We start from the raw sequence: 27,268 nt of genomic DNA, 5'->3' as shown, positions 1-27,268 counted from the left end.
TCCTGGACTGCTCAGCCCCTGCCCGGCAGTTCTGCTGGTCACTGCTGACCAACAGCTGCTGTCTGGTACTGGGTTTCACTTTGGCAGGAAACTCTGGCTCGAAGAGATGAACGCTGATGGCCAATGGCCTTGGAGAAGTGGATGCTAAAGAACCTAATTTTCTTTGGACAGATAAAGATGATATCTTTGTAAACATAAACATGATACTGGTCTAGACTTGAAGATAATGTAATGTACTACTTATTGCATAAATAATATTTAATTTAAAAAACTTTGATATTAATCTTAGATCCAGGCGTAGCCAGCCCTGGGTAATAGAGAATTGTGGCTCTGGGACCATCTGCTAGCCGCCCTCCAATCTTTCTTCATGGCCCACCAGCTCTCTGCATATTGGGCTATTTGTACTCTAGGCCCGTCTTAGTCTTCTCTTCTCAGCACTCCCTGGGGCCTATATGCCCTCTATTTCTCAGTTCCCTCTCTTCTGTGCGGACATTCTCCTCCCTCCTGGGACCCCATTCTCCATCCTTGTCTGGGTGTGCACCTGCCTCACCCTGTGCACCCCCAGCTTGTTTGGACACCCCTTTCCTACCCATCTCCTGCCCCCATAGTCCCAGATAGAAGCTCCTGAGAATCCCAGGGCTCTGTGCTCATAGGAAAGGAACCATGCCATGGCCATCTGTCAGCTTCTGCCTGCCTCCCCTGGGGGCATCTGCTTTCTCTGTCTTTTCTCTGATAGCCTTTCCTGGCTCCCTAAGACAGCCTCCCCTTGAGTAGAGTGATCCCAGGCTATGGTAGCTGGGTGCTCTAGCTTTGAGACATTTGGGTCCTGGATGCAGGCTAGCAGACAAGGTCACTGTTCTTGGTAGCATCTCTCTTTCCTTCTTCCACTTAGTCTGGACACTCTGAGCCCCAGTGCCCTGTTTGGGAAGATGCTCCCCAGAGCCCAAAGAATACTCTCTATCTCTGTAACAACATGGCACCCCATCATGCAGCCCTTCCACCTTGGGCTCACTGTGTGCAGTGACCTCCTCCACATAGCTGTCATGCCTGCAGAACCAACATTCCTGCTGTTCCTTCATGTTAGCCCTTTGCTTTTGCTATTCCCGTTGGCAAGCAGGCTCTCACCCCACTGTTCTTCACTCGGGCATTCCCGCTGACTTCCACACCACTTCACCCAGAGGGCCTTTCCTCACCAAGCCCCCTGCACACCCCCTCAGTGATCCGGTGTGCCAATGACTCTTCTTGGGTCTGTTTTACTCCTGCAGACTGTGGGCTCCATGTGGGCAGGACCTGGGTACAGAGATGGTCTTTGGGAGATGATGGTTGAACATGAGAGTGGGTACATTGCAAAGGCTGTGACGGTGTTCTGTCTAGCTATGGGCAGAGCCGAGCCGAGGAGTCTGCCCTCCTCCTAGATCTCCAGACCTGGGCATGTGGGGGCTGGGTCCAAACACTTCTCTCTAAGTGGCCTTCTTTGGCCTGGTTAGGAGGGAATGGGTGGAACACTGAAAAGGGTGGAAGCTTCTGCCCCCTGTTTGGGGCGGGTCTTGTGGCAGGCTGCACCTTTGCTGCCTGCTCACCCCCAATCCCAACACCTGCCATCCTGGGGCTCGTGAGCAGAAAGGGGATATCTGGAGTGTGTGCGAGGATGAACCCAGACTCTTTGGGCCGTGAGCAAACTGACTCCTGCTGTCTGCTTTCTACCAAGAGTTTTTGGGTTCTAATCAGATGCATTTCCTCCTGCCCAAGGGGACTGGCCAGACCCCAAATCTTGAGGACTGGTCCGGGCAGTTGGCTTTCTTGAGATGGAAGTGAGAGTACAGCAGATCCCCTACCAAATGTGGCCTGTGCTGTCCGGGGGATCTGCAAGGAAGCGAGGCTGGAGCAGCCGTAGTTCAGGCATTTTGTTGAGGTGGGTATCGCAGACAGCAGGTTTAGCGCTTAAGAGCATGTATTCTTGCCATACAGACTTGAATGTGAGTCCTGGCTCTGTTGCTCTGAGCCTCAGTTTCCTCTTCTATAAAATGGAGATAACAGCCCCACCTGCCTTGTTGGGGTTTGGTAAAGTTTAAAACAGATGCTTATTAAGTGCTTATCAAAGGGCCCTGCACACAGCAGGTTACTCCCCCAGGAGAGAGGGGAGCAACATCTTGTTTATGTCATCATGTTAGTTAATTTTATGTGTCAACTTGGCTAGGCCATGGTATCTAGATAGATATTTGGTCAAACACTATTCTAGATGATTCTGTGAAAGTATTTTTTATTAATGAGATTAACATTTAAATCAATATACTTTGAGTAAATCAGATTACTCTCCATAGTGTAGGTGGGCCTCATCCAGTCAGTGGAAGGCCTTAAGAGAAGTCCAGCCTCCCTGGAAGGAGAGGCAATTCTGCCAGCAAACTGACTTTGAACTCACACTGCAGCATCAGCTCTTCCCTGGTCTCCAGCCTGCCAGCCCACCTTGTAGACTGTGGACTTGCCAGCCTCCACAACTGCATGAGCCTATTCCTTAAAATAAATCTCTCCCTCTCCCTCTTTCTCTCTCCATGTCTGTATCTATACCCTTATCCATCATCAACCTATATCCTCACACACACCCACCTACCCTATTGGTTGGTTTCTCTGGAGAACCTGCACTCATAGTCAGTGAACTTGAGGCTCACCAAGGGCAGGGACTATGTCTCCTTTGTCCAGCCCTCCATCCCCCATACCTAGCACCGTGCTGGCATAGCAGGTGCTCCACATTTGTAGCTTGGTGATTACTGAGCTCTTTATACATATGACATTCTTGCTGAAAAGTCTGCCCCATTTAGAACCAAGAGTGACTGGAGTCAAGAATGGATTAGAGGGGGCTCGCCCCATGGCCGAGTGGCTGCGTTTGCGCTCTCCGCTTCAGTGGCCCAGGGTTTCACCAGTTTGGATCCTGGGTGTGGATATGGCACCACTCATCAGGCCATGCTGAGGTGGCGTCCCACATGCCACAACTAGAAGGACCTACAACTAGAATATACAACTATGTACTGGTGGGCTTTGGGGAGAAGAAGAGAGAGAGAAAAAAGAATGGATTAGAGTCTGGGGTCTGCCAGGGCAGATGATGAGAAGTTTTGAGCCAGATGTTGGTTGTGCGTTTTGGGAGCTAACACTTGAACATGGGGAAGAGAGACTTCTGGGTTCCGGCGCCTGCCTTTGTCCAGCAGCTCTTTGGATGGGGCCAGAGCAGGGCCCATTTCACCTTGATCGTCCTGAACCCAGTGGTGATGGAGAAGGCGGAGAAAGGCTCTGAGTGGTCCTGCCTGAACCAGTTCTCGCTGTGACAACTGTGAACAGACTGGGACCAGAACAAGGTAACTTTTCTCAAGTTTTATTGTAAAATCCTCAGAAAAAGAGCATTTACAATGACAACACTTTATGCTAATTTGTGAATCGTCTTCATATCAAGTGGTACTGCAAATACACGGTGTGTTCAATACTGTGTCACACGTCAAAGGAAACACAAACTCATTTCAAATGCCACATACAGTTACTGTGTTGGTACAAATTTCTACTAAAGTTGATGTATTAAAAATAATTTATATATATTTTATAAATAAGGAAAAATTCACATGTATAGTAATTACAGGAGGCCTTTTGAGAAATACCAGTGATTACAGAAAATATATTTTGGAGTCTACACAACTGCTCAAAATAATGTAATCTGCCTTGACATAAGAGATCTGAAAGTTTTCTGAGGTGGGAGACGACGAGAATCTTAATGGGACAAATGGTGGGTGTGACTTCATATCTTGAGGGTCATTCAGCTACACGATAGCATAAAACAGTGTATGTGACCACTGCAGCAAAACTCCATGCCCAGTTCTGCTTTTAGATCATCTCACATGGCCTTCAGAAAGCACGAGCAGCGGGGGTGTGGGAGAAAGGTAGGGTGTGAGGGGGCCAGGCCAGGAAGGGGGAGGGGCTGGCCCACCCCAGGAGCTGGGCCGTGAGGGTGCAGGCCACGGGGGTGCCACGGGGGGTGAGCTGTGGGTCTGGGGTGGGCAGCTTGCAGACCTGTTGTCCCTCACCTCTCTGAAGAGCTTAAGTAGCAAGGGACCAACAACCCACGGCAAATGCCACGTGGGCAGTGGATAAAGGTTTAGATTTAGGAAAGTTCTCATTTGAGAGCTCTCGGGCCCCATAACCAGTCAAGAACTCATTGCCCTTCCTCAGAAACAAAGCCCTGATCTTGAAGAGAGTGCCTCCAAAGGGCAGAATTCTCCGATCCTGCCATGGTGACATGTGGAGAGCCATGTATCACCAGGGTTGCAGTAGGGGCGAGTCAACAGTTATTGCTCTGTGGAGTGCAGGCTAAGCCCTCTAGGGCATGGCCGGTGTTCTCTGGGGCCACAGGGGAAAGGGATGGTCCCATATTAGTCAAGGTGAGCTTGGAAATCTGGGGTGCGTAAATTGTGGCTTTGTCAGAAAAAAAACAAGGTACATGCTCAACACTGGTGCTGGCTAAAGTAACCTCACTGTGAATTTTGGAGGCTAATCCCCACTCTCCCCACATTTTCCATAATTTCACACATCATGTTTGGCTAAATTCCCACTCACTGCCCAGAGCTCCAAAGGAGGCATGAGACCATGCGTGCTGGGCTCTGGGTGTCTGTGGGGCGGCTGGTGCCTAAAGCCTGCAGGCCCACATAAGACGCTCAGATCCTTAAGTAACTTGGCAGGTAATCTGGTGTAGACAAAGGTAGGAAGCGGGTTGCATTCCACCAGGTGTTTGGGGTCTTGCAGTCACACCTTGAGGATAGGCACTATATATTTTTTCCCTTGAATCTGTTAGCCTCTCTGTCCTATGACTCTATGATTTTGGAGAGAAACCAAGGCAGCTAGTGACTTTCTTGAACAAAATTGCTTTGCCTACATGCCCTTCTGGGAGCAAATAGCAGCATCCGGCCCCATGAATGACTTCTCACTCGTACCCTAAAGCAAGGAAGCAGTGTGGGTAAAGCCCATAGGGGGCTGGTGTCACAGTAAGGTCAGTTGCCCCTTGAATTGTAGGGGCTGTAGAGTGGCTCCTGAGCGGGAGGCCCGAGGCATAGGAAGGGAGCAGGAAAGGCAGAGAATAAAATAAGAATGGACAGGGGTCCAGCTCGGGCCCTCTAAGGGATGAGGCTTGGCTGAGATGTCATGGTCTCTGTTCCTGTCTGACAGTTCCTGCCTGACAATATCCAATTTTCTGGACAATTCTGAGTTCTCTCTAGTCTTGGTCACATAACTCAGAAGGGCTGTGAGCTAGGGTTTGGGGGATGTGATTCTGGGTGGCAAGGGGCTGTGTCCCAATGGGTTCTGATTACACTTGGAATGGGATCTGAGGTCCTGGGTGGGGGAGGATGGCAAAGGACTTCCTGCCAGAACTGCTGTCATCCTACGTCACCTGTCTGGTCTCCTGGCATGGGGGCAGCATTCTGGCTGGGTGCAGGGAGGAGAAAGTGAGGTAGCTTGGTGGATGTGTCGGAGGGAGGCGGGAGCAGTGTCGTCTCTCCCGGAGGCTTGCTTCTGCAGAGGAGGACCAGAGAGAGCGAGCTGCGGGATTTGGTAATGAAGATGGTTCAGCATCCCTGGTATTTGAATGAAACACGTTGTGAAAAATGAATCGATTACTTTTTAAGCCCCTTGTAGAAAAATATATCCAGAATGAATCTGTTTAACATCTCAGTTCTGAAGTCTCCTTTAGGTCACAGATTATTGGTCAACAGAAAACAAGAAGTTGTGGCCACCTAAAGCCGACTCCAGGCTGCTTTCCTAAATGAAGACTCAGCAGTTACAATTCCCTCGGGCAGGAGGCAGTTGTCTGCTTTATTTGGGGGTGGACAGCTGTCCTTCAGGGCACCTACCTGGAGTTCAGAGCCCTTTTCTGCACAGGGGAGCCAGGAGATGGGGAGACGGCTGGGATGGGAGTGGGAACTGGAGGGCCTGAGCTTCTGTCTCTGGTGAGGCTGCCTCTGGATCAGAGTCCCTGCAGCTTGTGTCAGTGGTTGGCCCAAACAAGACTTTACAGGGCTCTTCCGGCTACATCCGGGGGCTTGGGGGAAGTAGCAGAAACCTTGAATGACTTGGAGACTTAAGAAAGAAGCCTGGGCCAGCCCCAGGCAGGGCTTGCTGGGTCCAGGCTGCCGAGGCCGGCATTTGCCACGATGCATGTGGTTCACGACCGGGCCCACTGTGCAGAAAGTCCATGCAATCCTCTAGAAGCAGACAAACCCCTCTTCCTACCCTCAATCTGTGGATGGCTGGGCTGGCTTTTGGACCCACACCTCCACGTGGGGTTCTGTTCACTTGCTCAGGAGGAGAATGAGGGCTTCCATTTCAAATTCTTAATGTCACCACAGGTGTAGATTACTTGTCTGTTTGTTATTCTGAAAAAAAAAAATCTATGTTTTTTGTGAACTTAACTCTATTTCAAAATTCAGTAATTTTGAAAGAGTGAGTTCCTTATGTAAGTGGCTTTTTGGTGATTCTTTTGGTGAAATGAATTCTTTTTCAATAATGTGAAATAGTAGCAGTTGACCTTTTGTGTTCATCAGAAGGATCGCCGCCCGGGTTTACTTCAAGGCCCACCTGTTGTGATGACTTCTTACACCAGTGGCTTTCAAACTGTGTTCCATGAGCGTCTTCTGGGGCTGAAGCGTGGGAGGAAGGGCAGGTGGGGTTCCGGCCAGCCTTTCCCCTGCCTCCCACCTGAGCAGTTCTCTTGATTGCACTGCCGGAAAAACATTTACTCTCCTGCCTTTGTGAACTTGCAAGTTTTAAAGTTTTCAGGCCTGTGATTTCCTGCTCCAATTCCATCGTGTCTGGCGTGCTGGCAGTGAGACCTAAGCCGACCGTCCCCCATGACTGCACAATGAGGACAGGGAGAGGCAGATCTGCTGTTCAGCTACACCGACAGGGGAAGGAACAGCGGAAAAGGAGCAGATGCCGCGGAAGTCACTCCCAGTTTAGGAGGCCGGTTTGGATTGGATTGGTCTTTGACTTAGGAATCCTGTGACCCAGAGGGGACAGTGTTCGGGGTCTGTGGGCTCTTCCTCAGGTGGGCTCTGAGACTTCTTTTTCTGACAGAGGGTGCCACAATTTAGAAGACTTTAAGGGAGGAGTTCATGAAAGCTGAAGAATTTTGGTGATAAAACTGGGAGTTTGGAAGGAAATGTGTCAAAATACTGAGGCAGGAATAAGAAGAAAGGATGAGCTGCGATATCCACCCACCTCAGCTATTGTGAAACTGAATATTAGGTTTTTAGGGTCAGTTTCCTTAACATATATCTACATATTTTACCTTAAAAAAATCTAAAATATGAATGTTCACGTCTAGGCACACTCCTGGGAGTTGTAGGGGACAAGCATTTGGTGGGCCAAGGTACATGGGACGTTCCAGGAGACTGGCTGACCTCAGGAAACTGGGGCCAGGTGGGTTGGGCAGTCAGGTGGGAGTGAAAAGGAGGTGTGTGTATTTAGAGTGAGACCCACCCTATGTCTTCCTTTCCCCAAAAGGGGCCGTCCATCAGCAGCAGGGGACCTTGTGGCTGTGTTGGCAGGTGAAGGTGGGTAAACTAGCTAAGGTGTCTCTCCCAACCCCAGGTGGCTTGAAAAATGATGACTTAAGCTAGAAAGCATCCAAGTGAGCGAGGGGAAAGGGGTGTTCTGAGAATCCAACGCAGCCTCTTCCTTGCTAAGATCCTTGGACACAGGCTGTCTTCACAGGGCTGGGAGGGTTACACTTCTTTGATGCCAGCCTGAGAGCCCACCACAGCCTGAGACAATTGGGAATAACACAGCAGTGCCAGCCCGCATCCTTCTGAGTTTTGGGGTGTGTGTTACTGGGGAGAGGGGTCCCGTGTGTAAGAAAACACTGAACTGTGCTCTCTGTGCCGTGATGATGTGGGGACGGGGGCACCAGAGCTGAGGGCAAGGGACACAGGCAGAGAAGGAATCGGTTTCTAAAACGGATAGCCTAAGGAACCCTCCTGGACCCCACTTGTGTCCTTGGGGTTTCTCTGTTGAGCCTGGAGGACACTCTTCTGCAGGCCACCCACACTTTGCCAGGTAAGCCCAGTCTGCCCTGAATCTGGGCCACTGGACCTGGCTAATAAAATGTCCCCCATTAGTGGTGAAAAGCAGGCACGCAGGGTTTGTCCTGGTCTCTTGGGGTCCCAACCCAGAACATAGTCTTTACCCATGGGGTGGCCTGGTCTGCACTTGGGGGTGCCAATGGTGTAGAAGACCATTATTCTTTGATGACCATTGTCCTTCCTTCTGGCTGTGGGAAGTGGGGTGGTGACTCTGAGAGACTTGGCCTAAGGCAGGACAGAATATAGCTGGACCTTCGGAGAGCGTCTTTCTGCTTACTAGCATTTGAGATTATAAAAAATTATTTTTCGATCAAAATTTCCAAAATAAAGTGAGTGATTTCCCCATCCCCCAAGATGCAATAAGTCTTGTTGGCTCTCCCTCAGGCGTACAAGTCAAATGGAAAGAAAAGCAAGAAGCAGCTGCGAAGGAGAAAAATAAGGTCCAGAGCGAGGGCAGCTGTGGCTTTCATGCCGGGAGGGAAAGTCCTGTTCCTGGTGAACCCGCGTTTCCAGGCCTGGTTTCAGGCCACTGCAACAGGGTGAAGCCTGGCTGGATCTGGCGGTAAAGGAGAATGACCACGTGAAGGCAACCGACAGAAGTGTCAGCCTGGAAAGCGGCAGCTCTTGGTTCCACGGCGTCCCCAGGTAACATGGTGTGTGTAGCTGGGCACACAAATGATTCCTTTACACAGCAGCATGTGTTCTTGTCGTAGCTCAAGGCATAAATCATACTTCCTAACAAAAAAACCCCAATCTTGTTAGCAGCGCATACCTTATACTAGGAAACTTGCAAGGAGATCAGTGTTGAACCACAAAGCGAATACAGGTTTTTGCTTTTGTCTGTAAAAATGTACAGGGCGCCTGCTTGGGGCTGTGGTGTCAGGACTCGGCAGTACTCCTTGGCCCAGGCCTCTGCTCTGGGCTCCTTCATACCTCTCCCACCCATACCACCATGGTCCCCCGCTTTATGCCCGACACCTCACACCGCAGTGTGTTTTGTCTCCCGTTGATGAGAAACAGCGACTCTTGGGCTGGTGTGAGGAGGTACTGTCCAAACAGCCCGCTATCCCTCATGATCCTGCGGGGCCCTCCCCAGGGCCAGGCTGGCCCTCTGGGCGGCTCCTTTAAGTTCTTCAGCACACCCGTCTTCCCTGTGGACAGCTCCAGGAACAGCAGGGCTGGCTCTGTCTCCAGAGTGGCGTAGACGTAGTACTGATTGCCCTGGGTGAAGGACCGCTGGAAGGCCACGTCGGAGATGCCCTGGCTTATTGTCAGGTCATAGAGGGTCTGGATCTCCCCCCTCAGCGTGATCTCCTGCACGTGCAGCTTGGGGCTGGTGGCAGCAGCGCTGACTATGAAGCGTCCATCGGGGGATGTGTGTGGGGTGCCGCTTACATCACCATTGGGGCCAACCACGGAGTCCGTGACGCTGTCGATCAGCAGCTGCGGTGCGGCTGAAGTGGAGCCGTCCTGTCGGCACTGGATGAAGAAGTAGCCGCCCAGGTGGGTGTGGGCCATGGCCTGTGGCATGCAGCCGTGCCTCTGCAGGCCGATGGTCTTGAGGAGCATCAGTCTTTCCAGGTCAACTTTGTGAACCACAGGCTCAGACTTGTTGAAGATGAAGCCAAACCTGGGAGGGGAAGAACTGAGGTCAGAGGTTAGGAAGCCTCTTGGGGTAGGGGATCTGTCATCGGTCACAAACAATTGCATCCTTTCTCTTTGCCTTTATCATAGCTTGTCAATGATCTAACAGCCTATTAATAAGAGCTACTATTCTGCAGGGGATGGGTTCATAAGTGATTCACCTATGATATCAAACCAAATGCAGTTGAGTTACAGACATTCCTGGATTTATGCTCTCGTAACATGCACTCATCTTTAGAAATGATAAAAAAGGAGGTCAAGGTGCCTTCAACAGCAGCTCCCTTTGGGGTGCCTTTGACTCAGCTTCCCCCAGGCCTTGTGCCACCTGGGAAGTGGTGGGCCTGTGCCTGGTAGGAAAGGACGGGAGATGGCTGCCCTCTCTCTGCCCGCTAGGAGGACAAGATAGGAGAGCCCATAGCCTAGCTGTTCTCTGGACTAACTGGAGAGCCAGAATTTGAGGAGGCAGATGCAACTGAACAAGGAAAGATTTCCTATTAGTGTTGCTTTCTCCTGGGAGGGGGATGTGAAAGGGCAGCTTCTTCTCTGGCCATGTTCATCATGCTAGGAGGAGGAACCTTGGGCAGGGGGCTGAAGACGGTTTTTAGCTTTGGAGACAGACGCCCTGGCACAGCTGCAGCGTCCTGCTGGCTGCAGACCCTGGGCCATGTTGCTTGCCTGTCTGAGCCCCTGTGACTCTAGGAGGGCAGTTCCTTCTGAGGGCTGTTGGGAGGACTGAATCTAGGAGGGTGCTCAGCAGGTGGTAGCTGCTCACATCTGGACTTTCTGAAATTCCTCTTCAGAGGCTGGCTGCAAGTTGCAAAAAGGCCTGACTCCAGGCAGGTCTTCCTTTTGACTTGAGAAGCCTCTGCCTAAGTCCCTTGCTCCTAGCGGCCTCTTGGTGCTGTGTACACCTCCAGGAAAAGAGAGGATCTCCTCCATGTTTTTCTCTTGGATAGCTGTGCCTCAGGGTGAGGGAAATGCCCACTTTAAAGCATCCTTAAAGGGCCAGAGGATGGAACCAGCAGGAAAGAAAACCCCACTCTTATAAAGAACTTGAATGTAAAAGTCACACACGGGGGCTGCAAGCCTCGGAGTTTGCACGGCTTCCGGCTGAAGGCAGCTTCTTGGAGGGGGCTTCACCCTTTAGAACCATCTCAGAGGCTCCTCTCTAGTCACTCTCTACACTGAGGGGTTCATAAAGCGGCTCTTTTCTTCCTCGGGCTAGGATAGATGGGCGACTCCTATAAGTCCAGCCTCGGCTTGCAAAAATGAATCATTTCTTCCTGGAGAAAGGTGCTTGATGTCACACTAAAGAAAGGCGTAAATAGTGCCACCAGACATTCGGGTCCTGATGACTTTATAAGAGGGCAGGCAGTGGTGACTTTACAGAAAGCGATGAGGGTTCTCTGAAAGGAATAGGGAGGGGGAGTCTGCAGGCTGGGGTGAGGTTTGCAGTGGAGGCCGTGGCTGTGATTGTTAGGCTGTTCTTTTGAATGGTGCCCAGCCAGGCAGCCAGGAGGCCTCGGTTCCCTGCGGCCCCTGCACGGCTGCTCTGGGGGCTCCGAGAGGAACCGTGGGCTGTGGTTCGCAGAGAATAAGGCAGAATGGGGCTCTGAAAGGAGACCTGGCTTTGCATTTAGTCTGATTCTGCCAATTACTGGCTGGCTGACCTTGGCCAGTGTCTTAACTTCTCTGAGTCTCACTTTCGTCATCTGTAACATAGGGATCGAGACCACTTATACTAGTTTTTTGTGTCTAGCAAGTAGAGGGTGGTCAATTAACCACTAATTAGCCACTGCTGTTTTCTTCTTTCCTCTATTTTCCTCACCTTGAGATAAGACTTCCTGACCTCACTGGGTGTCTTTCATCTTCTTCTTTTGTTTTGTTTTTTTTAAAGATTGGCACCTGAGCTAACATCTGTTGCCAATCTTTCCTTCCTTCCTTCCTCCCTCCCTGTCTCTCATCCTTCTCCCCAAAGCCCCCCAGTAGATAGTTGTATATTCTAGTTGTGAGTGCCTTGTTTGTGCGATGTGGGATGCCGCCTCAGCATGGCCTGATGAGCGTTGCCATGTCCACACCCAGGATCCGAACCCTGGGCTGCCAAAGCAGAGCACAGGAACTTAACCATTCGGCCACGGGGCCAGCCCCATGGACGCCTTTCTTAACTCTAACAATTAGGGAATAGGGATGGGTCCGTTTCTCTGTCCCTTCCTGATGGGGTCCAAAGCCAGCCCAGGATGGATAGGGGAGATAGAGAAAGGAGCAGGTCTCATCCTGCGTGAAGCTGCCCCATGCAGGGGATTCCGGAGTACTTTAGGGCATCGCGCGCTGGTCTCACCTGATGTGGTTGATGATGAGGTTTGTTGGGGGAATGAAGAAATCGTCCACTCCTGTGAAGGGGGTGCGGATAAGGTGCTGGCCTTGGCCTGTGCTGGCTTCCGTGATCACCTACAACACAGAGTGGGAGTCCTTATGAGGGCCTATTCAAGTTGAGGGCTGGAAACCCAGAGACATCTGCATGCCCTGGTGGAGACCCCCAGCAGACAGGCTGCTGGAGTGACAATGAACAGGCCACAGTCTTGGGGAGGGGGCAGGAGCAGAATGGGAGCTGCTTGGGAATGTCATAGACAGGGATCCATCCTTCCTGGAAGAGGAAGTGGTGGGACAGGAGTGAATGCCTGAATTGCTCCCTCCACATGGTCAGGCCCGACCGTGCTGCACATTGTCACCTGCCGCCGTGACCGCAGAGTAAGTCTTGTTGGGACTTCTGAGGGAGGTCCCCAGAACCAAAACATCACTCCACTTGAGAGAACCTCCCTCACAACAAAGAATCCCACCTTCTCAACACCTAGGCCACCCTGGGAAAAGAGGAAGAGAGCTTTTTAATAAGGAAAATGTTAAATGGTAGAATTGTTTGTTGGTTCTTTCTTTTCTTTGATGCCAGGTGCCTGGGCCAGTTTGTTGGGATTCTGTCATATACTGCTCTTAGAGGCGTTCTCTGAGAGCACTGACTCCGTAATTTATTAGAGCAGAAATCCCGCAGGGATGCCATTCAGAGATGCTGGGCAAGCCATTTAGATGTCTTGCAATTAGAATGCTGGGGAGAGCTTCCAGTTTCACAAAGGGGACTTGCTGTGAAAAGTAAAGAATTAGGCCCTGTGTTTTGTACAAATTGGTAGTGACAGACCACGGCTGCCTCTGTTTCCCTGGAGGTAACACTTTCTCCTCTGTGGACTTGGCAGGAGGGGACTCCAGCCATTCCCTGGTGTGTGTCCCTGCTGTGTCTGTATCAGGGAAGGGCACGCTGGCAATGCAGAGCAGAGCTGAGGGATGTCTGAAGTTACAGAGGAAGAGAGAGTGGTCTGGAGGTCCCACCAGAAAGCCCCCTGTGGTCAAGTGGGGCTTCTGTCCATCAGCTACTGACACTTGGGCCAGGGCAAGTCAGAGACATGGAGCCAGACAGCCTGTGTCCCCTTGCCCTTCTGCATGTGCTCATCAGCCTCCAGATTCTAGGCCATTTCCCGGAAAGGTGGCAGACCTGCAGCCAGATGTGGGGCTTGGCCGGCTTATGGGCAATTTTGGCTCTAGGGCCCCAAGGACAAGCCCAGACCCTCTGAGCAGGACACACACATGATAGACCTTGAACAGGGAGGTGAGACACTTTTCCTGATCATGATATTGTGGCCATGTGTTTAGAAGGAAGGATCCAGATTTCTGTAGCCAGGACAGTGTCTGGTGGGGCTTTGTGACTCACATGGCTTGGAGCTCTGGATGCTTCACCTTTTAAGAATGCGGCTGCCTGCTGGCTTTACTTTTATGACAAAACAAACAGCACCTGGCCTGCCTCCTCAGGCTGGTTTGAAGTTTGAGTCCCTTTCAGATCCTGCTTCCCGTGGCGGGGTCAGCAGGCAGACTGCGGGATTGAAATGATAAAGGCTGTGATTTTCAGTCTTGGGCAGCTCTAGAGTTCTGAAGTTGCATTAGGTTATTTTCCTGTGACTTAAAAATGGCCAAATGACACTTCCATGGCAAGGCCCTGGGAAAAAACTCAGAGAACTGGGCATTAACAAAAAATCAGCATTAGGAAATTGGATTTTAGAGTCTGGGGAAAATGCCAGAGAATTCCAAGATGCCAAGCAATCATGGCTTGATATCAGGCCTACCATGTTAGCTTGTAATAGAGATGGAAAATTACAGGCTGTCAGTGGTCAGTGTCCTTCATGCTTCAGCTCTCTGACACCCTATATTCATCAAAATGTGGTACCTTGGGCCCTTGAACTGATGTGGGCATGTCAGCCTCACTTCTCTGAGTCATGAGTTTCTTCTTGGCCTGTGTCCTGGCACATGGCCGGGCACACCCATGCCCAAAAGATAACTGTTGAACCTCTCAAAGTTGCTGGCTCTGTGGGCTTGGTTCAGGAGACGTGCATATGTAGCTGGTTATCAGAAGACGTCAGCAGTCAGCGTGGGGTAAGGAAGGCTGAGCATCTCCCTCGGAGGGGTGGATGAAGCCATCCAAGAAGTGACAATGGGGAAGGGCAGGGGACAAGGTATCCAGTGGGACAGGCTGAGTGGCAGCTAAAACCTCGGCCTGGGAGAGGGCAAGACAGTGTGGGGCAGGATTGATGAGGGAATGGGTCTCATTTACAGAAATACCTTCATGCAGTCACAGTAAAGTTTATTTAACCAGTTCCTTAGTGTTGGATATTTAGAAGCATTAGGATATTATTTTTAATGTTTTGCAAATATAAACCATGCAGTAACACATACTGCTGTAGCTAAGTCTTGTTTATATCCATGATCACAGCCTTTGGATAAGTTCTGAGCAGTCAGGTTGCTGGATCAAAAAGCCTTATTTTGAGGCTCTTGTTTCATTTTTCCAAATTGCTCACCACAAAGGCCGTGCCATTTGACATTTCCGGGAGCAGTTTTTGCAAGTGCTGGTTTCCTGAACCCCAGCCCACAGTGACGAACGTAGGCTTATTCAATCTATTTCATTTTCTTGTCATAGTACATTTCCGAGACTTTCCAATTACGGTGATGGTGGGCATCATGGTCTAATTCCTTATATTAATTAAAATGCTCTTAGTGTTTTGGCCTTAAGGCAAAATTTGCTCTTGATTTCTGGGAAATATTCTTCATTATATTTGAGGAATTTCCTTCTATTCATATTTTTAGTTTTTTTTATTAAGAATGTCTGCTGTATTTAATTAGATGCCTTTTAAGCATTTATTGGAAATATCATGGGTTTTTTGCTGTTGTAATTTGTTTGTGTTATGAAGAATATTGACTGATTTCTGGATAGTGAACCTTGTTGTAGCGGGGGGTTTGTTCCCTGCATCCAAATGCCTTGCTGGACTCCAGTTTAAATACCATGTTTAGAACTTTGCTTCTGTATTCATAAGCGAGATTAGTCTATAGTTTCATTTCTTATATTTTTGGTCACTTTTCATAATTACAATTATACTGGCTATTAAATACAGACTAAGGAGCTGTATCTTCCCCACTATGGTCTGGGATAGTTCAAATAAGACTAAAATTACCTATGTTTTGAAGGTTTGGTAAAACTCAGCTGTACATTTTTCTACGGGAGCTCTTCAATCTTTAAAAAACTTTCTATGGTAATGGTTCTATTGCAAGTTTTCCTTTTCTTAGGTCAGTTTGTTTTTTCTACATTTTGCAAACAATCATCCACTTCTTCTAGGTTTTAAAATTTGCCGCCCAAAGTTGCAATGTATTATTTTACAATGATTTCATCCTCCTGCATCTGCTGCAATGAACCTTGTCTCATTCCTCTTTTCATCAGGCTTGTGAAAGATTTACCCGTTTCCCTTTTTCTTGTTTTGTTTTGTTTCTGTTAATTTCAGGCCTCTTAGTAATGCCTTCTCACCAGTCGCTTTGTTCTCTTTCTAATTTCTAGCACAAATACTTCCTTTGCAGGCTTTTAAGACACAAATATTCCTTGCGTACTCTTTCTCTGTGTCCCACAGCTTTTGATGTGAAATAGTCTTTTTCATTGCTTTTGAGACAGTTTGTAATTTCCCTTTTAACTTCCTTTTTGATCCAGTAGCTATCTAGGAGTGTTTTCTGATGAAGCCATGTTTTAATTATTTCTAATTATCAGATAATGCCGCCTATAACATCTACTTTTACAAAACTTGTTAACCTTTTCTTTGTGATTACTGATACACTTCTGTGTATGTGGACATGTGAAAAAATTCTATTTGGCAGATGAAAGGTTTTCCATATATTTATTAAACCAAGTTCCTTATTCATATTGTTCAATTTCCCTATGCCATTATTTTGTCTCCTTGGTATGTAAGATTTAAGTGCATTTTTAACCACATTCTCCTTGTATTTGTAATCACTCTTGTTTTATGTATTTGATTGTTAAAGCTGTTTGCTCTCTATTAGCTGTTCATCACGTATTGTTTCTTCTGATGCTGTTTAGTGCTTTTCACCTGAAATTCCACCTCGTCTGATGTTAATATTGCCACTCATGGATATCTATTGTTCACTTGTCGTCACTCTTCCTAACCCTTTAAATTCAACCTTTTATTATCTCTTTATTTCATATGTGTTTCTTGTAAACAAGTTGTAGCTAGTTTTCTTTTTTTCTTTTTTTAAAAACCCAGTCTGATCATCTCTGCTTTTATGAGAGAGTTCAGTTTGTCACATTTGGAATAATTGAGATACTCACTTCTCAACTATTAATTTCAAACAACACTCTCTATATCCTCTCTTATCCTAATAGCATGACATTTTTGAGCATTTTTACTGTCGCCTCTTTCCTTCACTTTCTACTTATTTTTACCAAAATAATTTATCTTTAGTTACATCCTGGTATTAGGATTTCTCTTTCACTGTCTCTCTCCTAATTCAAACATCCTTGTTTAGCACTTACTGTACATTTTCCATAGTCTCTCCTCACCCATCTTACTTTTAATTTGGACCTTTCTTTCTAGTTCATTACGTGCAACTGTCTCCTCTTCATCTTTCTCCATCCTGATGTCTCTGATCTGGTTCATCTGATGTTTTTCTGGTGTCTTTCCTTAAATATGTTCCTCAGACGGGGCACATGAGCGATCGCTGTCTGAATTCTCGCATATCTTTATGTCTTCCTTTTGTCCTGACAGCTAAATGCTATCTTGGCTGGGAATAGGATTCAGCTCTTTTATCTTAGTAGTATATAGATTGCAGGGTCTTCCAGGTAATGTTGCAGGTGAGTAGTCCAATACTAACCTGATTTTTTTTTCTTTTATAGTAACTTGCTCTTCCTGCCTTGAAACTTGTAAGATTTTCCCTTTATTCTCGGAGTTGCAAAATTTTACCAAGAAGTGCAGAGATGTACCATTTCTTGTCATTCTAGCCTGGAACTTGTGAATCCCTTTCAATCTACATGATTAAGTTTTCAACTTGGAGATTTTACTCCAAATTTATTTAATCTCGACTCTGTTACAACTATTACCTTTTCTCTTTCTAAACTTCTGCTGACTTCTGAGACCTCACGTCTTAATCTCTTCATATATTAGCTCTGTGATTTGAAAGAGATTTTCTTGCTTTTTATCTTTCAGGTGACTAGCTTGGGTCTCAGTAGAAATCACGCATTTTCTTCTACTCATCTACTGCAGTTTTAATTTAGGAGTCATTTTTGTTCATTTTTAGTTCCAGAAAAATCTGTTTTGCTGGCCCTTCCCCTTGAATTTCCTTAAGCACTTTCTTAGAGTTGGCAAAGTGACCGATAATTCTCTGGGCTTATACTCTGTTCTGAGTGACCTTTATTCTGGCTCCTAGGCTCTCTAATGGGTTATTTTTTTTGTTAGCCCCCTGGGGCCCAGGATGGTTGATGGCATCCATCAAGTGGCAACAATCCTGGTTTATAGGAGGTGAAGTAGTGTCTCCCCGCTGGCCCAGCAGTGTGGAGGTAGGCAGACAGGTGGTCAGTCCCCAGGAGGGAGCTTCTGTAGACCTGGGTGTCCCCGGCCTCCTACCAGTCATGGGAACAAGGTGAACTTCCTTCCATCTGCAGCCCTTCTCAGCTGGGGTTCTGAGAGAGAATGAAACCCTCATGTCCCAAGGCAGCCACTAAATGAATTAACTTCTCTTCTGTGCATCTAGAATGGTTCTATGTACCACCTTAGGGAAAATTGCGAAACTAGGCATTCAAATCACTTTTTATGGGGCTTAATCCTCTCATGGATCCCTGATGAGAAAGGCTCAGCCGGGCATACTCAACACAAGGGGGGGTGTTGACCTTCCCTGGCTAGTGGATGGAGGAATCCCACAGATTTCCTGGGCCCAAGCTCTTCCTAGGAGGCAGTACAGAGCAGTGGCTGAATGTGGGCTGCAGAGCCACACTGCCTGGGTTGGACCGTGGGCAAATTATCTGGCTTTTCTGTGCCCTAGCACACTGAAAGCACTCAGTAAATGTGCTTTCATTCTCCTTCCTTATTGACCAGCATCTAGCCGCCTGGACTCCAGGGCCTCCCTCTGTTGTGCAGGTGTTGTGGAGCTGGGCTGGGTGGGGCCTGGGAGCCCCATTCTGGTTATCATGACATCAGAATCCTATCGATCATCAGTATTTATATCCTTAATAGCAGACCTCGCTAAAGACACCCTGTTAATTGCCTGTGAGAGGCATTGTCTTGAGGCCGTTTCCTAATCTCTCCTTGAGCCTTTCTGGACATATTTTGGATAAATAAGATTATCCACCTAGGGAAGTGGGAGACATTTATCAGACAAGGAGAGAGTTCTTTCCTGCGGGGTGGGTCTCGGCCTCCATATGCTGAACATACCTGGAGGCTTGGTTGGGACTTGTGCACATCCCCCCAGCTCAGGACCCACACTTGGTCATGCGACTTGTCATAGGACAGCTTAGCTGGCAGAGGGTCCACACCTATGGACTTGAAAAAAAATAGTGACAAGTTGGTCATCATTGTTGCAAAAGCTGACCCAGTGGTCATTTCTTGGCTTTGTGTGCATGGCCATCACTCCAGGGTGGGTGGAAAGCCAGCCTAGCAGCCTCGGCAATGAGCCCATTAGGGAAGCCTGCACAGAAGCCTCCCTTCTTGTTTTGTCTGCAGAGACATAAAATTGGTTGCCAGTAATTTCTCCATTTTAAAAACTTCTTGTGTGTTTTACTTGAAGAAGATCCAGACCATCTTGGCAAAAGCCTAACACAGAGGCTTTAAGTTTTCCACTCAAGAATCAGCTGAGGACTGATTCTTCATCACTTCACTTCTCCTGGGAGCCCTCTGGGCCTCTTGAACCCTCAGCTTCCTTCCCTAGGCTGCCCTGTGGCCCTGATTCTGGTGAATTGGCCCTTCCCCCTGGGTCATCTGAGACTGACTTTGAGATCATCCATTGTCACCTGTCTCTTATCTTGGCGCAGCTTCTATCTAGAACATCCTTTGACTGGAGCGGCTGGGACTGAGACTACGGCACCAGGCCAACTCTTTTTTTATGGCTGTAATTGAAACTCTGGTCTCCCCTGAGGATAGAGCTGCCCCTGTGAGCCTGTGCAATGCAGGCTGTTTTCTCTTCCACTTCTTATAATGTGGTTTTATAAGTTACAAAACTCTGTTCTATGATGCTCATGCCACTAGACTATGACCTCTGCTCTTCTTGTCATTGGTCAAATGTCCTAGCTACTCTATTTGTTCACTAAAGACATTAACACATGACTCATTGTCTTCTCTACCCCTCACTGGGTTCTCAAGATTGGTGCCTTCAGATCCACACAGATGATTCATCTAAAGGCCCTTTCTCAGTTCCTCCTTGGTTTCAATGATCTCTTCCTTCTCCTCACCTCAGCTACCATAACTTAGACCATGTCAATAAAATTTCTGAAATTTCAATTTTGACTAACCGTATTCTAGCCTTTCTAATCTGAGGGGAAAAAAACCCCATCAGTCAAAACTGCTCTAAAGAACTGTCTATGGAGTTCCTGAATCCACTTCTCCTTAACTCATTCCCACTAAGTTTCTGTCTTCATCACTTCACTGAACTGTTCTAGACCTTCATGTCAGAGTCAGAAGTCACTTCGTGATCATCCTCTTACTTGACATTTCAGTGAGATTCAACGTGGTTAACTATTACCTTCTGGAAACATTTTCATCACTCAGCCTCTCACATCCCTAGCTTATCTTCCTCATCCTGACTTCTAAATGTTGGCATGTCCCAGGTCTTCATCTTTGACCTTTTCTCTGTCCACATCCTTTTCCTTGTAGGGTGAGTTCATCCAATACCATGGCTTCAAATAACTCACTATATACTCTGATGACTTTAGAATTCATCCCTTTGTTGATGACCTCAACTGAACTCTTGATTTTTGCACATCCCTGCTCTCTGCCGAAATATGCCCTAGGTCCTTTGTTCATGCCCACAGCTACTCCTCCTTGTTTCTATCTACCAGCGTCCTGGCTGCTTCCCTTAATTGACCAAAGGCTTCAAGATCTGGCACTGTCTTCCTCTACTCAGAGCTTCTTAACCCACCAGTAATGATAGATTGACAGTATCTCTAGTTTCTTGATATCTTTCTCTCTTTTAAAAACCCTCTGGACTACGTCTACTCTTCCAGCTACCCCATCTGTCTACCCTCTTCACAGCAAAACTTCCCTAAAGTTTAGGCTGTAGCCATTCTCTTAACTTTCTCCCATCATAAACAGGTAGGTCAAATAGAAACACAGTAGGATGATAGATATAACTATAGAATTAATTACATTAAATATAAATGGATCAAATACTCTAAGTGAAAGACCAAGATTATTAAACTAGATAAAAGCCAAAAACCAAAAGACAACTACATGTGGCTTTATAAAAGACTACCTTAAATATATGGACATAGAAAGGTTGAAAGTTAAAAGGATGGAAAATTATACCATGATAACACTAATCAAAATAAATCTGATTTACCTATACTTATATTAGACAAAAATAGACTTTCAGGTAACAAGCATTGTCAGAGATAAAGAGGGATATTTTGTAAGAATAAACGAGTCTTTCCTCAAGGAAGTTATTACAATTTTAAAGCAAAAATGGATAGAACTCAGATTTACAATCATAGTGGGAGATTTCTACATACTTCTTAGTAGCTGATAGACTACACGGACAAAAAAATCACTTAGAAGATCTAACAATACAATGAACTTGATATAACGGACGTATATATAGAATACTGTACTTACCAACATCAGAATACACATTCTTTTAAAGTGCACATGGAACATTTACCAAAATCGATAAACTGGGTCATAAAGCAAATTTTGGTAAATTTCAAAGGATTGAAATTATTCAGAGTATGTTCTCTGGTCAGGGAAATCAATAACAAAGAGACAACTAGAAAGTCTCCTGTTGCATTTGCCAGGAAAAACCAAACCTTGGCTACATTCAACTTTCTTCCTACAATGAGCCTGCACCAGGGCAGCTGAGCATTGCTAGGACAAAAGACACAACACTGTTCCCCAGTCTCACTTTAAATTTACATCCACCATCCTTAAGTGAGCCTTCACTATTGCCCAGCAGTCCTATCACAGTTGCCTGGTCCACTCAATCTCACATGCAACTTTCACCTCTCTCCTCAAATCTCCAGCCTTGGTGATAATTTTCCTTCTTGTTTCACTGAAAAAATAAAAGCAGCCGGAAGAGAGGTTCATCTAGCTGCCTTCAATTGTATCACCTATTTGCACCTGTGCCTGCATACTCTCCATTTCCTCATGTTATAATGAAAGAAAGTGCTTTTATCTAAAGTTAGCATCTCCACTTGTACACCCTGGATTTCATTGACTCCTGCCTATTTCTGTGATGCAGAAGAAAGGGAAGAATTGTGGGAACAGTTGTTGCCATTAGCAACAAATGCTGTAATGTCACCTAGTCTAAAAAAGTTACTTTGGCATCCTCTTCTAGCCACTGCCTCATTTGTCTACTTTTACTCACCTTTACAGCAAAACCTCTCAAAATGGTTGTCTATATTCACTGTCTCCACTTCATCTCCTACCATTCTAACTTGAATCCACTCCCTTAGGCTTACATTCCACCATTATCATCTTTCTGTTCCTGCCAAGGTGATCCATGTGGCATCAAGTCCAATGGTCAATTCTCAATCTTAAAAACATACAAATTCTCTCGGCAACATTTGACATCATGATTACTAACTCTACCTTAAAAGACTCTATTTTCTTGGCTTCTGGAATTCCCTCTTCTCCTGATTTTCTCCCTACCTTTTAGGCTACTCCTTTTTGGTCTTGTTGGCTGCTTCTCTCCTTCCTGATCTTTAAGTGTTGGAGGGCTCCAGGGCTCAACCTTTGACTTCCTCTCTATCTATACTACCCTCAGTGATTTCATCCAGTTCTCTGGATTCAACACAGTTCACACGGTGATGATATCCACATTGACATCTCCAGCCTCGACCTCTCCTTTGACTTTAGATGTGTTTATCCAACTGCTTACTTGACATCTCTACTTATATATATAATAGTAGCTTAAACTTAACAGCTCCAAAACTGAATTCCTAATTTTCCCTTTTACCTGCTCCATGACCTACCCCCGCCAACCCTCACCTTGCTCAAAGTCTTTATCACAGCACGTGAGTTATATATTCCTGCAGAACGTAATACCACAAACTTGGTGACTTAAAACAACACACATCTATTCTCTCACAGTTCTGGAGGCCAGAAGTCCAAAATCATTTTCTTCGGGCAGAACCAACATGTCTACATGGCAGTGCTCCCTCGAGAGGCTCTAGGGAAGAATGCGTTTCCTTGACTTCTAGCCTCTAGAGCTGCATTCCTTGGCTCACGGTCTCTTCCTCCAGTCTTCAAAGTCAGCAGTGTAGCATCTTGCTTTAGCCCTCCTGTTGCCTCCTTCTTCTATCCAGTCAAATTTCTCCCCGTCTCTCCTTCTTATAAAGATACTTGTGCTTGCATTTTTGGCTCACCCAGATAACTCAGGATAACTTACTGTTTAAAAATCCTTAATTTAATCGCATCTGCTCAGTCTCTTTTGCCATATAAAATGACATTCACAGGTTCTTGGGGTTAGGATGTGGGCGTCCTGTGGGCTATTATTCAGCCCACCACACATCGTAAATGGCATCATCATTCTACAGTTGCTGAAGTTAAAACAAAAAAACTTGATTCCTCTCTCTCAAACTTTACGTTCAACCCAGCAGAAAACATTTTGGGCTCCACGTTTAAAATATATCAAGAATCTGATCACTTCTCACCACCTCCACTGCTGTCATCATCTCTTGCCTGGATTATTTTGGTGACCACATCCCTGCTCGTTCTTCCAGTCTGTTCTTAACACAGCAGTCATATTGACTTGTAAAAATACGTCAGATGATGTCAGTCCCCTGATGAAACCCTTTGGTGGCTTTCTAGTTCACTGGCCTTGTTTCCCCGCAACTTCCTTGCACCCATCTCCCCTTCCTCACTGTACTCCAGCCCCACTGGCCTTCCTTTTGCTGCCAGAGTTGGAATCCCATTTGGCATTTAGATCTCAGGTTCTGTTCACCTCCAGAGTGAGGGCCAATTTAAAATAGTCTTCCAGTTCCTCTGTCACATTTCACCTGTAAATAGCTCTTACTATTTATGACTCCCTATAATTCTGATTTATGGTCTGTCTCCACAATTAGAATATAAGTTCTAAGACTTCATTGCTCAATTTTGGCTGTTTTCCAAGCACCTAGAACAGTGCTTGGCACAGAGTAGGCAATAAATACTTGATGAATCACTGCACATGAATCCTCTTTGCTGCCCCCCGCCCCCACCTCCATCCCCCTAGCCTGATCACCTCTCATAGTAGCCAGGGAGTGTGCACGAAGCAAAGAATTTGGCTGGCTGCACCCCTGAAGTAGAAGTCCCCCTCACTCCCTTAGAGAGATGTACCTGCAGGACTTTCTGGGCTTGAACGTCGACCACAAGGACTCTGCTCAGTGCTGGCTGCGCCACGTAGATGTACCGGTGCCTGACGTTCACTGCTGATGCCCACTGGCAGGGCTGGGTGGCATCTCCTTCCCCTTGAGGACAGATTTCTTCCTGTAGGAGACAGGCTGCCATATATCTTCTTCATCTCCCTTCCCCTGACATCTCTGGGCTCCCTCTCCGCTGACGCTCCTCTGTCCTTTCTTCCCTCTCTTACAATCCTTTGCATACACAGAACATGGCACACGAACCCTCCCACCAGTTTTTCTCTTCACGATCCTTTCATCTTTCACTGCCTCCTACTTCTTCTGAGCCTGTAGCTCCCTTTGTGGCCCTCTCAGTCAGCAGCTCCCGGGGCCATGGTCTTCAGGCTTGTGTGCTACCTTCTCCCTCTCCTCATCCCCATCATTTAAAAAACTTCTGTCAATGGGCCGACTTCTGAAAGAAAGAGTTACTTACACTCTTTCTCTGCTTCCTCACCTCTCACATGCTCCTTAACTCTCTGGCTCCTGTCCTTACCACAAAGTGGGCAGTGTTCTCACCAAGGTCAATATTGACTCCTCAGTTATTAAACTTCCACCATCATTTTATTTGAACTTGGGGCATCCTCTGACACTGTGGTGACTATCCATTGGTTCCTGCCCCTCCATCCTGCCCAGAGACTGATCCTTCTCTGTTGCTCCATCGTGAGGAGTTTGCTGATCTCTACATGTCAGAGTGCTCGGGGTTTGCTCCTGGATGACTTTTTTTCCTCCAAAAGCCACTCCCTTTGTTAATGTCATGCAACCTATGGCTTTACCTGCAGTCTACATGCTTACAACTCCGAAACTGATATCTTCAGCTCAGGCCTCTTCCCTGAACTCCAGACTTATACAGCCAACTATCTAGCTCTACTTTGGTCCTTTAATGACCATCTCAAACTTGTGAGTCCAAAATCAACTCTCACTTTTACCTCCCAGTCCTGCTCATTCCATTCAAAAAATGGCAGCTCCATGGTTTTATTTCCTTAGACCAAAAACTTTGAGCCCATCTTTGACTCCTCTTTCTTCCCATACCCTCAGCCCTCATCCAATGTATTAAAAGTCATTTCAGCTTTACCTTCAAAATATATCCAGAATTTGTCTCTTTCTTACCATTTCCACCTCTATCACCTTAGCTCAAGCCCTATTATCTGTCACCGGAGTAACTGCTATAGCATCCCGATTGCCCCTTGATTCCACCCTGGCCTCCTCCTACCTCTTCTTGACACAGAAACCAGGGGGGATCATTGTAAAGTGTAAGTCAGCCCACCTTAGTCCTCTTCTCAGTGCCCTCTCCCCAGTAGCATTCTTTCTTGCTCAGGATAAGATCCAAGTCTCTCCTGAGCCTCAAGGCCCTGTACACTCTGGCTCCTGCGACTCCTCTGACCCATCTCTGGCTTTTCTCTCCCTTACTCACCCTACTCTGTGTACATGGCATGCTTGTTCTTCTTCACTCCCACCACACTCCTGCTCCAGGGCTTTTGCATTGGCTGTTCCTTGTGCTGGGAATGCTCTTCCCCAGATACCTGCATGGTTTCTTCTCTCACATCCTTCAGGTCTCTGCTTAAGTGTCACCTAACTGAGAGGCCTTCTTTGACCTCATCTAGCTTGGCGCCCCCAGCTCCTCACTGCCTTACCTTGGCGCATCATTCACGTACTTGACTTTATGCATTTATTTGTCTGTTTAGTCTCTCTTCTTTCACTAGATTGTAAACTCCTTGAGAGCAGACTCTCTGTTGGTTTGATTCACTGCTACATCCTTAGCACCTAGTATAGTGCCCAGCACAGAATTAGTACTTAAAATAGATTTGTTGAATGAAGAAATGAATGAAAAAGGTGACCTTCTTTTCCCTTGTCTTCCAAGATATACCATCCCATGTCTTCCCTCATGACTCTGACCCAACTCTGTCTCAATCTTCTTTGCAGTTCCTCTTGGTCTACCTCTTACCTGTTAATGACCTCCAGGGTCCTATTTTTGGTGCCCATCTCAAATCACCTACACACACCCTTGGTGACCTTGTCTAGCCCCCTGGCTTTATCCAACACTCCATGCTCATGGCTCCCAGATCTGTGTCTTTACCTCAGAACCACCTTCTCCAGTTCCCACTTGGTTCTATCTCGGCCACCTCATCGTCAATCATCCACACCTGAACTGTTTCTTGCCTCCATACCTGCTCCTCCCTCTGGGTCCTCATCTCCATCTATTAGCCCAGTCCAAAGCATGAACGCCATCTTTGATTCTTCGTACTCCCATGAACTCACCTCTGATTAGTCATTGAAGGCTACCGAGACTACCTCCTAGATCTCTGAGTTCATCTACTTTCCATCTCCACCCTGTTTCTCCCCTAGAAGACTGCAATAGCTTTGAAACAGCCTGCTTCCTTGGACCCTTGCCACTGTCATCACATTTAATTCTCATAATAACCCCAATCTGCATATGAGAAAACTGAGGTTCAGGTGGGTTACATAACTTCCCTAAAGTCACTTAGCCCGCTGAGTGACAGAAGTGGGCTCTGAACCCATGTCTGCCTGACTCTGAAGTCTGTGCCCTTCTCTGTTAATCATGCTGCTTCCCGCTGGACAAAGACGACACTGAATCCAGCAGAGAAGCCTGAGAGAAGATGCACCAAACTCCTACTCATTCGGCACTTTAGAGAAAGGGTCATTCCATTGTAACCCTCATGAGAGGTGTTTGGCATTTTCTAGATGAGAAAACTGTTATTTGAGACTGCTCCACAGCTCACGATGGTCTTGTGTTGCCTGAAATACCTTAGGACCTCTCTTACTGTGTCTTGTTCTAGCTTCTTAGGAAAATTGAGTCCTGGTTAGGATTTAAGAGATTTCCCCCAAGCTACAGCTTAGATTATTGCAAATATATGAGAAATTAATGCCAATGTGACAGGGTGCAATTATTTAAACCTAATTACCAGCAATTAACTAGGACCACTCTTTCTAGGTTGTTTCATTGCTATTATGTGGAGGGAAAATTCATCAGAGGTAGTACTTTTAAAAAAGATTAATTCAAATAAAATAGCCTGGAAAACAGCTGGTTCCAAGCTACAAATGTGAGAAATACAACAGCCTGAGATACACCAACCCCAGCACAGCAATGCAACAAACTTGTTTTAGGAACTCGTTTGGGCTGAGCCCACTGCCTTCATGAATCTAAGCCCGTCACTATTCACCAGGTCATTCAGTGTATGTCCTCAAGGAGAGGGCATGTGGGGGCTTTTAGATGACTCTCTTGGATTAATGCCATAGTTCTACCCTCAAAGCTAGGGTTTAGTAGAAGAGGTCAGATCTCATGCGAGAAACTGCCAACACAAGGCCAAGTGGGATGCCAGTGGGGGAGAGATGGAGCCCTGGGTTAGTGGGGGGTGGGGAAGCACAGCCCTGGGGGCTGCCTCCTGATAGCTGGGTCTTTCCTAAATCTACCACCAGCAATCACGTCTTCTGCCTCTGCCCACTGCGTGTTACGTTGACCCTTTGTATCTGGCCTCATATTTTGTTCATGGCACGTCTGACACTCTGGGCATTCACATGTTTCATGCTCTCTCCCCTGGTTCTTTGA

The 27,268-nt window shown here is 47.0% G+C and overlaps 1 protein-coding gene across 2 annotated transcripts in view; it reads right to left on the bottom strand.

Moving 5' to 3' along the window:
• Positions 1–3,348: 3,348 nt before the first annotated feature.
• The window catches only part of FSTL4 (follistatin like 4), a 408,701-nt gene continuing 384,781 nt past the window's right edge, over positions 3,349–27,268 (bottom strand). The window contains exons 13-16 of one of the 2 annotated variants that reach the window (XM_070571053.1): positions 23,642–23,791; positions 18,551–18,658; positions 12,094–12,203; positions 3,349–9,741 (exon numbers count right to left, since the gene is read on the bottom strand). In XM_070571053.1, coding sequence (XP_070427154.1) covers positions 9,039–9,741; positions 12,094–12,203; positions 18,551–18,658; positions 23,642–23,791 — 1,071 coding nt within the window. In that variant the 3' untranslated portion in view covers positions 3,349–9,038. The remainder of the gene's footprint in view (positions 9,742–12,093; positions 12,204–18,550; positions 18,659–23,641; positions 23,792–27,268) is intronic. The other variant, XM_070571054.1, reaches the window with a different exon arrangement.

Source organism: Equus przewalskii, chromosome 13, assembly GCF_037783145.1.
Source record: "Equus przewalskii isolate Varuska chromosome 13, EquPr2, whole genome shotgun sequence".
In the NCBI taxonomy this organism is placed as follows: domain Eukaryota; kingdom Metazoa; phylum Chordata; class Mammalia; order Perissodactyla; family Equidae; genus Equus; species Equus przewalskii.
Note: the sequence above shows the minus strand (reverse complement) of the source record. Positions and strands in the feature narration are given on the sequence as shown.